This window comes from Argopecten irradians, chromosome 11, assembly GCF_041381155.1.
Source record: "Argopecten irradians isolate NY chromosome 11, Ai_NY, whole genome shotgun sequence".
Lineage (NCBI taxonomy): Eukaryota > Metazoa > Mollusca > Bivalvia > Pectinida > Pectinidae > Argopecten > Argopecten irradians.
Window position 1 is genome coordinate 5,986,204 of NC_091144.1, and position 15,541 is coordinate 6,001,744.

Genomic DNA, 15,541 nt, shown 5'->3' on the forward strand with positions numbered 1-15,541 from the left:
ACAGAACATTTCAGCAGTATAAATACCCCCATGGTAACAGAACATTTCAGCAGTATAAATACCCCCATAGTAACAGAACATTTCAGCAGTATAAATACCCTATGGTAACAGAACATTTCAGCAGTATAAATACCCCCATGGTTACAGAACATTTCAGCAGTATAAATACCCCCATGGTAACAGAACATTTCAGCAAGTATAAATACCCCCATGGTAACAGAACATTTCAGCAGTATATAAATACCCCATAGTAACAGAACATTTCAGCTGTTGTATAAATACCCCATGGGTAACAGAACATTTCAGCAGTATAAATACCCCCATGGTAACAGAACATTTCAGCAGTATAAATACCCCCATGGTAACAGAACATTTCAGCAGTATAAATACCCCCATGGTAACAGAACATTTCAGCAGTATAAATACCCCCATGGTAAACAGAACATTTCAGCAGTATAAATACCCCTATGGTAACAGAACATTTCAGCAGTATAAATACCCCCATGGTAACAGAACATTTCAGCAGTATAAATACCCCCATGGTAACAGAACATTTCAGCAGTATAAATACCCCCATGGTAACAGAACATTTCAGCAGTATAAATACCCCCATGGTAACAGAAACATTTCAGCAGTATAAATACCCCATGGTAACAGAACATTTCAGCAGTATAAATACCCCATGGTAACAGAACATTTCAGCAGTATAAATACCCCCATGGTAACAGAACATTTCAGCAGTATAAATACTCCCATGGTAACAGAACATTTCAGCAGTATAAATACCCCCATGGTAACAGAACATTTCAGCAGTATAAATACCCCCATGGTAACAGAACATTTCAGCAGTATAAATACCCCATGGTAACAGAACATTTCAGCAGTATAAATACCCCCATGGTAACAGAACATTTCAGCAGTATAAATACCCCCATGGTAACAGAACATTTCAGCAGTATAAATACCCCCATGGTAACAGAACATTTCAGCAGTATAAATACCCCCATGGTAACAGAACATTTCAGCAGTATAAATACCCCATGGTAACAGAACATTTCAGCAGTATAAATACCCCCATGGGTAACAGAACATTTCAGCAGTATAAATACCCCCATGGTAACAGAACATTTCAGCAGTATAAATACCCCCATGGTAACAGAACATTTCAGCAGTATAAATACCCCCATGGTAACAGAACATTTCAGCAGTATAAATACCCCCATGGTAACAGAACATTTCAGCAGTATAAATACCCCCATGGTAACAGAACATTTCAGCAGTATAAATACCCCCATGGTAACAGAACATTTCAGCAGTATAAATACCCCCATGGTAACAGAACATTTCAGCAGTATAAATACCCCCATGGTAACAGAAACAGAACATTCAGCAGTATAAATACCTCCCATGGTAACAGAACATTTCAGCAGTATAAATACCCCCATGGTAACAGAACATTTCAGCAGTATAAATACCCCCATGGTAACAGAACATTTCAGCAGTATAAATACCCCATGGTAACAGAACATTTCAGCAGTATAAATACCCCCATGGTAACAGAACATTTCAGCAGTATAAATACCCCTATGGTAACAGAACATTTCAGCAGTATAAATACCCCATGGTAACAGAACATTTCAGCAGTATAAATACCCCCATGGTAACAGAACATTTCAGCAGTATAAATACCCCCATGGTAACAGAACATTTCAGCAGTATAAATACCCCCATGGTAACAGAACATTTCAGCAGTATAAATACCCCCATGGTAACAGAACATTTCAGCAGTATAAATAACCCCCATGGTAACAGAACATTTCAGCAGTATAAATACCCCATGGTAACAGAACATTTCAGCAGTATAAATACCCCCATGGTAACAGAACATTTCAGCAGTATAAATACCCCATGGTAACAGAACATTTCAGCAGTATAAATACCCCCATGGTAACAGAACATTTCAGCAGTATAAATACCCCATGGTAACAGAACATTTCAGCAGTATAAATATCTCCATGGTAACAGAACATTTCAGCAGTATAAATACCCCATGGTAACAGAATATTTCAGCAGTATAAATACCCCCATGGTAACAGAACATTTCAGCAGTATAAATACCCCCATGGTAACAGAACATTTCAGCAGTATAAATACCCCCATGGTAACAGAACATTTCAGCAGTATAAATACCCCCATGGTAACAGAACATTTCAGCAGTATAAATACTCCATGGTAACAGAACATTTCAGCAGTATAAATACCTCCCATGGTAACAGAACATTTCAGCAGTATAAATACCCCCATGGTAACAGAACATTTCAGCAGTATAAATACCCCCATGGTAACAGAACATTTCAGCAGTATAAATACCCCCATGGTAACAGAACATTTCAGCAGTATAAATACCCCCATGGTAACAGAACATTTCAGCAGTATAAATACCTCCCATGGTAACAGAACATTTCAGCAGTATAAAATACCCCATGGTAACAGAACATTTCAGCAGTATAAATACCCCATGGTAACAGAACATTTCAGCAGTATAAATACCTCCATGGTAACAGAACATTTCAGCAGTATAAATACCCCCATGGTAACAGAACATTTCAGCAGTATAAATACCCCCATGGTAACAGAACATTTCAGCAGTATAAATACCCCCATGGTAACAGAACATTTCAGCAGTATAAATACCCCCATGGTAACAGAACATTTCAGCAGTATAAATACCCCATGGTAACAGAACATTTCAGCAGTATAAATACCCCATGGTAACAGAACATTTCAGCAGTATAAATACCCCCATGGTAACAGAACATTTCAGCAGTATAAATACCCCCATGGTAACAGAACATTTCAGCAGTATAAATACCCCCATGGTAACAGAACATTTCAGCAGTATAAATACCCCCATGGTAACAGAACATTTCAGCAGTATAAATACTCCCATGGTAACAGAACATTTCAGCAGTATAAATACTCCCATGGTAACAGAACATTTCAGCAGTATAAATACCCCCATGGTAACAGAACATTTCAGCAGTATAAATACCCCATGTGTACAGAACATTTTAGCAACGTATATGTTAATTGAACATAAACAACATCCAACATGAAGAGGATTGAACAAAACACAAATGTCATGGTAACAGAAAGAATAATGTCAGGAATCATGTGTCAATTATTTGTTACTTATTTGTTATTTACCTACGGCCTACAGTCATACTTACCTAACATGACAAAACTGTAAAATGCAAAATAAAATTGATATCTGTTCATTTCTGTCACCATTGTTTTCTATGTCTCTATTTATTCATATATATAACATATATGTGTAAGCTACACGAAGAAGAGGTATGAATTTCCTGGTCAATGCCCTAATGGGCAATTCATGATCTACAATGTACTTACAGGTATGATAAATGGGATGATATCTAAAGTATAATGGATATTTTAATGATTTCATATAGAGAATGAATGGACAACTATGATTTGAATGAATGAATGAATGAATGAATGAATGATTGATTGATTGAATAACTGAATAATTGATTAAACTAATAAATGAATGAATTGAATGACTGCATGGAATATGAATGAATGAATGAATGAATATGAATGAATTAACAAGTTATTAAATGAATGAATAAATGATTGAATGAATGAATGAATGAATGAATGAATGAATGAATGAATGAATGAATGAATGGAAAAATAATGAACGAATGGGCATATGAATGAATGAATTAATGAATATGCCAATTTGTTCATTAATTTTTCCATTCATTCATTCATTCATTGATGTCTACCTAATACAGACTCCCTGAAATGAGAGTGTCCTGTACTATGTTTATACCTATGTGTGTGTTTACCTACAGTATCACAGTCTCCACACTTTATCACTGTAAACATAATTAACCAGTAAATTTTACCGATCAGCTTTGGTCTAAGATAACCTTGTTATTGTTTTATGGGGCCTGTGTAGAGCCGCATTAGAAATTCCTTGACGTGCTTTCTCTGTCGTACCACGCATACCTAATTTTCAGGTTAAATATACAACATTTCGCAGTAAAACACCAGTCGACGTTACACCTGGCCACAGTCGCTGATGGGCATACCTGAGGCCTACTCATTTCTAGGCTAAGCAAGTTTGTCTGTCTTAAACCAAGTATTTCGGATATTTCGGTTGGATAGATGAAAACACATTATTGGAATTTTTCAGAACTATCGTTTTCGAAATGTGTGTCATGGTAAACCTGGACATGACATGCTTCTAATTAAGTAATAAATGCTTACTGTGTAGTCACTATGTGACCTGTTTATTGTACGGACTAATTAGAATAAGTCGTGATTAGAATAATTAATACAATGAGTTTGTTGAAGAAGAGATCTAGCTTCGGCAAGTATTCAGATACAATTTTCAATGCGAAAGATGAACAACAAGGAACCTACCGGAAGTTATCGGAAGAGGAACAGGTTGAGATGCGGAGAGCGAATTCCGAGGACACCCCTCCAAAAGTTAGTAAAAAGCGGATACGACCTTTAAGCTTTACTTATGGTCAAGATCTTGCACGTTCAATCAGCGAAAAATTTAAGCGGAAGTCAAAGGGAAGCCCAAAAAGTCCGAAAAGTTCTAACCATTCTACTTCCAGTCAGCCCGAGCGTAGTGATAGTTTCCCTAGAAGAGGATCGAACACGGAGCAACGGGTAATGGTTAACACTGAAGGAAGAGTAAGTAACACCGTAGCTGGAAATCGAGAGAGCCAACTTGCCGAGCAAACAACGCCAATATTTCGACCAAGGGACGAAATAGAAACTATTCCTCGAAGAAGAGTTGTGAGTGCCGAAATGAACATTCGTCCTGTTTCGGCGTCGTTTGCAGAAGGTTTCGTAGGAACAAAGACTACACCTCCATTAACACCTACACTTCCGGTTGCAAAAGCACATTCCACAGAAATATTGCGTAATGATGATATTAAATACGAGGATGAAAAGATATCAGAAAATGACGAGAGCAACAAAAAGAAGACATATGAGGACGACAAAAAAGATCGAAGCAAACGACAAAAAAAGAAAAAGAAACGCAAGACATCTTCTTCCTCCTCGTCGTCGTCATCCTCTTCTTCCTCCTCCGACACGGATACAGATAAGAGGATGGACGACAAAGGTTTGGGACCGACTGATCGATGTATTTCGTACTATGGCCCTGTTGTGATGGACGGAAAGACTCTGAGACTTCCGACGCAGGGGACGGGCATGCGCAGATACCACAGTCTAACGCTTCCGTGCTGGGACGGGACCGTCATTAAAGACGGTAAGTAAAAAACTTATCATAGTCCAAAAACGTATCATAGTCCAAAAACGTATCATAGTCCAAAACCTTGTCATAGTCCAAAAGCGTATCATAGTCAAATAGTCCAAAACCTTGTCATAGTCCAAAAGCGTATCATAGTCAAATAGTCCAAAAACGTATCATAGTCCAAAACCTTGCCATAGTCCAAAAACGTATCATAGTCCAAAACATTGTCATAGTCCAAAAACGTATCATAGTCCAAAAACTTATAGGCCGAAAATGTACATAGTCCAAAATATGCAAACTGTCTCATTTATAGGAAACATGCCATAAACATGATCATTGGTTATGAAGATTACAGGGGATATTTGAAATGGCGAGTGGAATTTGTCCTTGGAAATAGCCCAAAACGTGAAAATTGTCTGCTATTTACAGGTTAAGAAACATGCTATATAATTTTAATGTCTCCTGGTGACTGAACCCCCCCCCCCCAAAAAAAAAAAAAAAAAAAAAAAAACCATGCTAAATAAATCCTAATTAGCTATGCTGATTATAAGGGATATTTCAAATGGCGCCTGGGATCTGTGTCATAGGACTGTGAAGTCGAATTTATCATTCAACTACCGAGTTTACGGAGTTTAGCTTACATCTGCACATAATCAAACTTTCATGCACAGAATGTTCGCAAAACGCCTTCAACAGTTTAAAAGGATAATTTATGCTAGATGATAAAGGTATCGTCACATAACCTTGAAAATTTCAATGTAATTTGATGAACTTTTTACCGAGATAATTTTATCTTACGCGTTACACCTTGAAATATTAGATTGTGTGGGATGCATGGTCACCTGTAATGACACAACTATTTTCGGAATTTGACTTCATCGGTGAACTTCATGAGAACTATGTCTGAATGAAACATACCATATGTCTGGGTGAAAAATTACAAATCCACGAAATATGTGATATATTTGAGATAAGACAATTTTGAGACAATTTTGAAGAAAACAGATTTATGACTTTGAGTCTTTTTTCTACAAACCTGTATGTTTTGCCCCAAATACAACGATTGGACCCCTTTTTTTAAGTATGAAATCGGGATACTTTCGACCGTCGTTTGTATGCCAATTCCAAAAAGGATTCGATGTGGACAAGAGCGATACCGAAGGTTGACAATGATGCGTACGCACTTTTGATCAACTTAGTTCTGTTCTAGTGCACCAAAGAAGTGATTTATCGACATATAAAATAAACTAACGGGTGACAGTACTTTTTTGGATTGTTTTCTTTTGTCATATAGAACTCTGCGTCGGAATGAAATATGATGTTTTGATAACTTAAATACCTATATTTACATAGAACATGTGTAAGTGTGGGTTTACCTACTGACAAGAGACCATATTTTCTAGATGTACCAAATTTAATATTACTGTCCATATGAACTTTGCGACTTTACGGTTTGTTTTTCTTGTCATAAATTTCGTGTTCCCTGCCGACATGGCCCAGATTTACTGCCGTTCTGGAGTTATAACCTCCCCATCGTGTCAACAGCACAATGTCAACATAACCAGACTGGTTAGCTTTGTCTCCGCGGGATCACAACTTAAAGATACTACACTGCCGACCAATGGTGTTTGTTTTATCTATTTAAAACAGGTGCAGACGAATTAGTGTTTTTCTGTGGTACCAAAAGTTACTTAGGTTACACTATTACCATTATCGGAAAGTTTGAGCTTCTTATTTTATTTCAGAATAAAATCATTTAATAAAATAAAATAATTGTGTCCCGAAAAATCATATTCCTATATGGAGTAAGGTACTGATTGTGCAGACAACAAAAGTAAAGCAAATAATTCGATTTGTATTTTGTGTTCAAAACAAAACATATTAATTTATTTGGATTTTTGTTTTAATGAGATATATATATATACAGATGATAACCATTGTTTATGCTATGTCGGTGGGGGAGCATATTTAATATTCTAATATGTTAGGCAATTTTAAATTGCTAAATTGTCCTGCCTTTCTTCATTCTCTAAATATCCATGTGAAATGATGTTTCTTTGCTTTCAATCTAATTCTTATTCAAGAACCAACATTGACATTTAAGGTCTTCTTTCAAAAACATTTTACCTATCATTTCTAATATTTCTATTGATAATTTGACGTTTTCACGTATTGACGGTCGTTTTACGTAAGACGTAATTAGTAACAAAAATATTTGCTATTAATTCAAGAGCGATATAAGCAACTTCTTAATAAAAAAAAATGTTACACATCACGTTTGATTTCACACCAACCTAGATTGCAGGTCTCTGTCGGTCAATCACTCCCTGTCACTGCATGCTAACAAGCCGTGTGATTTTAAAACAAACAAAGAATATAGAAGTGGTCTCGCCTCCGCGGTCAAACCTAACAGTTAAATTGCAGTTTACCCAGAAGAAAGGAGCCAGAAGATATTACTATCATATTAGCGCTCATAAAACAGTTCAGAAGAGCACAACTTGTAAATATTTGAGCACTTGAGATTCCTGTGAAAGTAAATGGATATGGAGCTTTCTCGACTGTGATTCGCCCAGAAGTTTAATGTCATGTGACCGTTTACTGGCCGAGAATGCCAAGTTTTTACGGGACAATAGCAACATCCGGGCTCTCTCCAGGGTAAGAGTGCAGCAAGGAATTCAATTCCGACATGAAGATGTACATGTTACATTCTTATCAGAATCGACGTAAATTCTATTAAAACACAGCGTTGAAAATAATTGTTCATGAAGGTTTTTGGTTTTACGTCTCGTTATAACCGACTTAAATCCGCCATTTGTCGATATTGTTTAAGCAAGGAACCCTTTCCTTCATTACTGTAAACTACACGCATTCGTAAATGACATTGGAACAAACGAACGGAACCATTAGGTTTTTTTCTTTGGCGCAATTGCTTAACTCTGTTTAGCAAGGTCTGATATTATGAAGCCTAAGTTTTCTGACTAATCTTACGAGTAGCTTGGTCGTTCTTTGTTTTGTACATTCCTTTGTTAGTTTTCTGACTAATCTTACGAGTAGCTTGGTAGTTTTCTGACTAATCTTACGAGTAGCTTGGTAGTTTTCTGACTAATCTTACGAGTAGCTTGGTCGTTCTTTGTTTTGTACATTCCTTTGTTAGTTTTCTGACTAATCTTACGAGTAGCTTGGTCGTTCTTTGTTTTGTACATTCCTTTGTTAGTTTTCTGACTAATCTTACGAGTAGCTTGGTCGTTCTTTGTTTTGTACATTCCTTTGTTAGTTTTCTGACTAATCTTACGAGTAGCTTGGTAGTTTTCTGACTAATCTTACGAGTAGCTTGGTAGTTTTCTGACTAATCTTACGAGTAGCTTGGTAGTTTTCTGACTAATCTTACGAGTAGCTTGGTAGTTTTCTGACTAATCTTACGAGTAGCTTGGTAGTTTTCTGACTAATCTTACGAGTAGCTTGGTCGTTCTTTGTTTTGTACATTCCTTTGTTAGTTTTCTGACTAATCTTACGAGTAGCTTGGTCGTTCTTTGTTTTGTACATTCCTTTGTTAGTTTTCTGACTAATCTTACGAGTAGCTTGGTCGTTCTTTGTTTTGTACATTCCTTTGTTAGTTTTCTGACTAATCTTACGAGTAGCTTGGTAGTTTTCTGACTAATCTTACGAGTAGCTTGGTAGTTCTTTGTTTTGTACATTCCTTTGTTAGTTTTCTGACTAATCTTACGAGTAGCTTGGTAGTTTTCTGACTAATCTTACGAGTAGCTTGGTCGTTCTTTGTTTTGTACATTCCTTTGTTAGTTTTCTGACTAATCTTACGAGTAGCTTGGTAGTTTTCTGACTAATCTTACGAGTAGCTTGGTAGTTTTCTGACTAATCTTACGAGTAGCTTGGTCGTTCTTTGTTTTGTACATTCCTTTGTTAGTTTTCTGACTAATCTTACGAGTAGCTTGGTCGTTCTTTCGTGGTCGTATCTTTGTTTTTGTACATTCCTTTGTTAGTTTTCTGACTAATCTTACGAGTAGCTTGGTCGTTCTTTGTTTTGTACATTCCTTTGTTAGTTTTCTGACTAATCTTACGAGTAGCTTGGTAGTTTTCTGACTAATCTTACGAGTAGCTTGGTAGTTTTCTGACTAATCTTACGAGTAGCTTGGTCGTTCTTTGTTTTGTACATTCCTTTGTTAGTTTTCTGACTAATCTTACGAGTAGCTTGGTAGTTTTCTGACTAATCTTACGAGTAGCTTGGTAGTTTTCTGACTAATCTTACGAGTAGCTTTCGTTTTCTGACTAATCTTACGAGTAGCTTGGTCGTTCTTTGTTTTGTACATTCCTTTGTTAGTTTTCTGACTAATCTTACGAGTAGCTGGTCGTTCTCTTTGTTTTGTCCTTTGTTAGTTTATGTCCTTCGATGTTTGATTGTCAGTGCCACACGGTATCCGCTGTAGTCCACCACCAGCTCAGGGTGCCACACGGTATCCGCTGTAGTCCACCACCAGCTCAGGGTGCCACACGGTATCCGCTGTAGTCCACCACCAGCTCAGGGTGCCACACGGTATCCGCTGTAGTCCACCACCAGCTCAGGGTGCCACACGGTATCCGCTGTAGTCCACCACCAGCTCAGGGTGCCACACGGTATCCGCTGTAGTCCACCACCAGCTCAGGGTGCCACACGGTATCCGCTGTAGTCCACCACCAGCTCAGGGTGCCACACGGTATCCGCTGTAGTCCACCACCAGCTTAGGGTGCCACACGGTATCCGCTGTAGTCCACCACCAGCTCAGTAGTCCACCACAGGCTTCAGCTGTAGGTCCACCCACCAGCTCAGGGTAGTCCACACCAGCTTAGGGTGGTCCACCACCAGCTTAGGGTGGTCCACCACCAGCTCAGGGTGGTCCACCACCAGCTTAGGGTGGTCCACCACCAGCTTAGGGTGGTCCACCACCAGCTTCAGGGTGGTCCACCACCAGCTTAGGGTGGTCCACCACCAGCTTAGGGTGGTCCACCACCAGCTTAGGGTGGTCCACCACCAGCTTAGGGTGGTCCACCACCAGCTTAGGGTGGTCCACCACCAGCTTCAGGGTGGTCCACCACCAGCTTAAGGGTAGTCCACCACCAGCTTAGGGTGGTCCACCACCAGCTTAGGGTGGTCACCACCAGCCAGCGTGGTCCACCACCAGCTTAGGGTGGTCCAGCTTAGGGTTCCACCACCAGCTCAGGGTGGTCCACCACCAGCTTAGGGTGGTCCACCACCAGCTTAGGGTGGTCCACCACCAGCTTAGGGTGGTCCACCACCAGCTTAGGGTGGTCCACCACCAGCTTAGGGTGGTCCACCACCAGCTCAGGGTGGTCCACCACCAGCTTAGGGTGGTCCACCACCAGCTTAGGGTAGTCCACCACCAGCTCAGGGTAGTCCACCACCAGCTTAGGGTAGTCCACCACCAGCTTAGGGTGGTCCACCACCAGCTCAGGGTAGTCCACCACCAGCTTAGGGTGGTCCACCACCAGCTCAGGGTGGTCCACCACCAGCTTAGGGTGGTCCACCACCAGCTCAGGGTGGTCCACCACCAGCTTAGGGTGGTCCACCACCAGCTTAGGGTGGTCCACCACCAGCTTAGGGTAGTCCACCACCAGCTTAGGGTAGTCCACCACCAGCTCAGGGTAGTCCACCACCAGCTTAGGGTGGTCCACCACCAGCTCAGGGTGGTCCACCACCAGCTTAGGGTGGTCCACCACCAGCTCAGGGTGGTCCACCACCAGCTCAGGGTGGTCCACCACCAGCTTAGGGTGGTCCACCACCAGCTTAGGGTGGTCCACCACCAGCTTAGGGTGGTCCACCACCAGCTTAGGGTGGTCCACCACCAGCTTAGGGTGGTCCACCACCAGCTCAGGGTGGTCCACCACCAGCTTAGGGTGGTCCACCACCAGCTTAGGGTGGTCCACCACCAGCTTAGGGTGGTCCACCACCAGCTTAGGGTGGTCCACCACCAGCTTAGGGTGGTCCACCACCAGCTTAGGGTGGTCCACCACCAGCTTAGGGTGGTCCACCACCAGCTTAGGGTAGTCCACCACCAGCTTAGGGTAGTCCACCACCAGCTTAGGGTGGTCCACCACCAGCTCAGGGTGGTCCACCACCAGCTTAGGGTAGTCCACCACCAGCTTAGGGTAGTCCACCACCAGCTCAGGGTAGTCCACCACCAGCTTAGGGTGGTCCACCACCAGCTTAGGGTAGTCCACCACCAGCTCAGGGTGGTCCACCACCAGCTTAGGGTGGTCCACCACCAGCTTAGGGTGGTCCACCACCAGCTTAGGGTGGTCCACCACCAGCTTAGGGTGGTCCACCACCAGCTTAGGGTGGTCCACCACCAGCTTAGGGTGGTCCACCACCAGCTTAGGGTGGTCCACCACCAGCTTAGGGTGGTCCACCACCAGCTTAGGGTGGGTCCACCACCAGCTTAGGGTGGTCCACCACCAGCTAAGGGTGGTCCACCACCAGCTTAGGGTGGTCCACCACCAGCTTAGGGTGGTCCACCACCAGCTTAGGGTGGTCCACCACCAGCTTAGGGTGGTCCACCACCAGCTTAGGGTGGTCCACCACCAGCTTAGCGTGGTCCACCACCAGCTTAGCGTGGTCCACCACCAGCTCAGCAACCTTCAGGCCACACGGTATCCGCTGTAGTCCACCACCAGCTCAGGGTGGTCCACCACCAGCTCAGGGTGGTCCACCACCAGCTCAGGGTGGTCCACCAGCAGCTTAGGATGGTCCACCACCAGCTTAGGGTGGTCCACCACCAGCTTAGGGTGGTCCACCACCAGCTCAGCGTGGTCCACCACCAGCTTAGGGTGGTCCACCACCAGCTCAGCGTGGTCCACCACCAGCTTAGGGTGGTCCACCACCAGCTCAGCGTGGTCCACCACCAGCTCAGCGTGGTCCACCACCAGCTTAGGGTGGTCCACCACCAGCTTAGGGTGGTCCACCACCAGCTTAGGGTGGTCCACCACCAGCTTAGGGTGGTCCACCACCAGCTCAGGGTGGTCCACCACCAGCTTAGGGTGGTCCACCACCAGCTTAGGATGGTCCACCACCAGCTTTGGGTGGTCCACCACCAGCTCTGCAACCTTCAGGTTCTTCCTTTTATCATCTCGTGGTATTGCGAGTTTCATGAAGTCTAGGGCAGAATCAAGAGCGATTTCTTGACTAAGCCCAGATTGTTCTTTGCAATAGCCTGTGCCGATATACTACCCATGCAGACTTTCTAATGCTTCTATCCACACTACTTTATCGAAGGGATATCCGACCATGATTTATCCAACTATTTCCCATGACAGAAATGTTGGAATCCATTCGCTCTGAATAAAACTCTAAAATTTGTCCCTACTGCAGAAAAAATGGCTTCTATGGTTTGAGCTTCAGCTATGCTCATATTACGTTATTTTAAGTTGTATGGTCTATCACTTTCGCTCTTTTTGTCATAGTAAAAACTGTTTAGGTGCTATACACATTTTTCTCCGTCTGTCCGAGGTTTGAATTTTTTAATTTTACCACTTTTTGTGAAGTTGCAGTACAGGAAGTATTTTAATTTTAAAAGTAATTTTTTAACATGTACACGTAAAAAATAGGCTCGAAAGATGCCGAATCATTCCGAACTCTTCCGAACGTCGCTGCGACAATCTCGAAGTAACACCAAGAGAAATGCCAACAATTTTTCTTAAGGTTCATGTAATGGCTTTAACCAGTGATATTTTGCAAGCCTAAAACGCATTACTGTGCTGCAATTGAACAGAACTGATTTCATTAATTGTTGGTATATACCCTGGCTAACTGTCAGTCTTACTGTTGATAAGTAATTTGTGAAACTGCTTGTAAATTTCAGTAAAATAAGAGAAAAATGTATATTTCTGGAGAAGACATAGAACTCGTGTGAATTGCATTGATGTCACCAAATAAACGTGCTATCGTGTTCAGTAGTGACTATGCCAGGTACTCCAACAGTTTGTTTGGCAAAATCGGACCAGCGAATAGCGCAGGAGCGTATTGTTGTAAATGCAAATGGCTGCTTTAAATGGCGGATCACAAATATAGCATATAAGAAGACATTTTAATTGATACAAGTGCTCTTATATACACTATAAGGTACACTGAACATGACAAGAAGAATATTTACGAAAAAAATAGTTAAAATGTGGACTTTGAGGCTCTTTCCAGAAATTTGCATTTTTCGCCCCAAACAGATTGTTTGAACTATTTTTTTCGTGAAGAGTCTTCTTGTTATGTTCAGAGTACCTTATGGTGTCTATAAAAACATTTGTATCAATTGAGATGGCTTCTTATATGCGATATTTTCGATCCGCCATTTATAGCAGCCATTTGCATTTACTACACTAGGCTTCTGCGCTATTTGCTGGTCCGATTTTGCCAAACAAACTGTTGGAGTACCTGGCATATTCACAACTGAACACGATGGCATGATTATTTGGTTCCATCAATGCAATTCACACGAGTTCTATGTCTTCTCCAGAAATATACATTTTTCTCATATTTTACTGTATTTTACACGCAGCTTCACAAATTACATATCAACAGTAAGACTGACAGTTAGCCAGGGTATATACCAACAATTAATGAAATTAGTTCTGTTCAATTGCAGCACAGTAATGAGTTTTAGGCTTGCAAAATATCACTGTTTAAAGCCATTACATGAACCTTAAACAAAACATGTGGTCGACCTCAGCAGACTGGATCTACAAAGAAAACAATGCTCGCATATTACAATATTTGATACACACAATATTGAATTACGTCAATGCGTGAATTGGATGGTTCAAATACTCGCTCTGTGGACATATACCAGCACGATTTGCTCATATTAACCAGAAGGAAAACGTAAACAAACATATGTGCGCTTACGCTAGTTACCTGAATCGCCACGTGCAGGACGTGTGGACGTCAGTCACGTGATACGATCCGGAATTCCGACATAACCCGAAGGTACTGAACATGGTGGTGATCAAAGGCGTTTTATTTAAAACCAGAAATATATGATCCCTAGATATCGGCTTCCTTATGGGCTGATATATGGTTTTAGGGAGATACCTGACCATGTTCTAATATCAAATGTTAAAACGACATATCGTTTCAGTGAAAATTACAAGAAATACAACTTTAACGGTTAACTTTCTACTTCTCAAGTATCCTTATTCCCCTTTCTGTTGCCTTGGTTACCATACCATTCTCAATAGTACATATGAGGTATGAAACAACTTGTCACTACCCTTTGTACAGCCATTGCTACAATGCTATATCGTCATCCTCTATAAAACAAACAGTAGGTCCATGGTTTAAATGTTGAAGAGCTGTCTAATTCGTTATATAATATGCAGCAGTTTTATTGTTTGTTACATCTATGGGTTTTTATGGGAGTGATCTGAAACTATTGGCATGTTTTTCTTTCCTGTGTTATCCTTCTTGATCCGTCCTGGGTACAAAGACTGTATGCGTCATTTATTATAGTTCATCGTTTTGTTTCTGAAGCAAATAAACGTGTCGCAATTAGCGATTTGCTAACCCTTGTGTCAAGACAAATGAAACAAAGGGAAGAAAAAGGTAATTAAGATGTCAGGCTTATGTGTACAAATTCCAGTGGGATTACGCTATAACAATGAATTGTCCACTACCTATGTCGTTAAATGACAGCTACAATGTATGAAGCGTTCTAAAAGGATTTAACTGGATTATCTATTGGCGTATTCAAATAGATTCTGAACGTGTGATCAAAAGTCAAGTGGCCTTTACATGTTTCCTGTTTTGTGCTATGTCAGTTAATAATACTTCCTCCTATTTCTGTGCATGTGTAAAATACATGACCATAAAATTCACTGAAGACCCGCGGAGGATTGCACCAGCTCCGCTGTATTTTGTAGTGCAATGAAGATATTAAGGACCATAGCAAACAGGTTATTCCTTTTGATAACTGACACAATTACAGGTCTTCAGGAAAAATTGCAGATATGTTAAACACAAATGAGATGTCATAGGCCGGCTTCGATGTTAAAATCATTCAGGAAATATAAACGTTTTGCTTTTATTATTATTTTTTTAAGTTCATAATTCTTTGAAGTTCTATCTTTTATTATCAATATAGCCACATACACATCTTCATGATGTCATCGTATGCTATAGGTGGTTTTTGTTGGGACTTGTTTTATTCCTGTTTTTATATGCCATTATTTTCGCTTGTTCATTTAAAA

At 40.9% G+C, this 15,541-nt stretch overlaps 1 protein-coding gene across 2 annotated transcripts in view; it reads left to right on the top strand.

Annotated features, from left to right (window-relative positions):
* The first annotated feature begins 4,095 nt into the window (after window positions 1–4,095).
* LOC138334369 (serine-rich adhesin for platelets-like) overlaps window positions 4,096–15,541 on the top strand; it is a 38,953-nt gene continuing 27,507 nt past the window's right edge. For both annotated transcript variants that reach the window (XM_069283034.1, XM_069283035.1), the window contains exon 1: window positions 4,096–5,314. In XM_069283034.1, coding sequence (XP_069139135.1) covers window positions 4,369–5,314 — 946 coding nt within the window. In that variant the 5' untranslated portion in view covers window positions 4,096–4,368. The remainder of the gene's footprint in view (window positions 5,315–15,541) is intronic.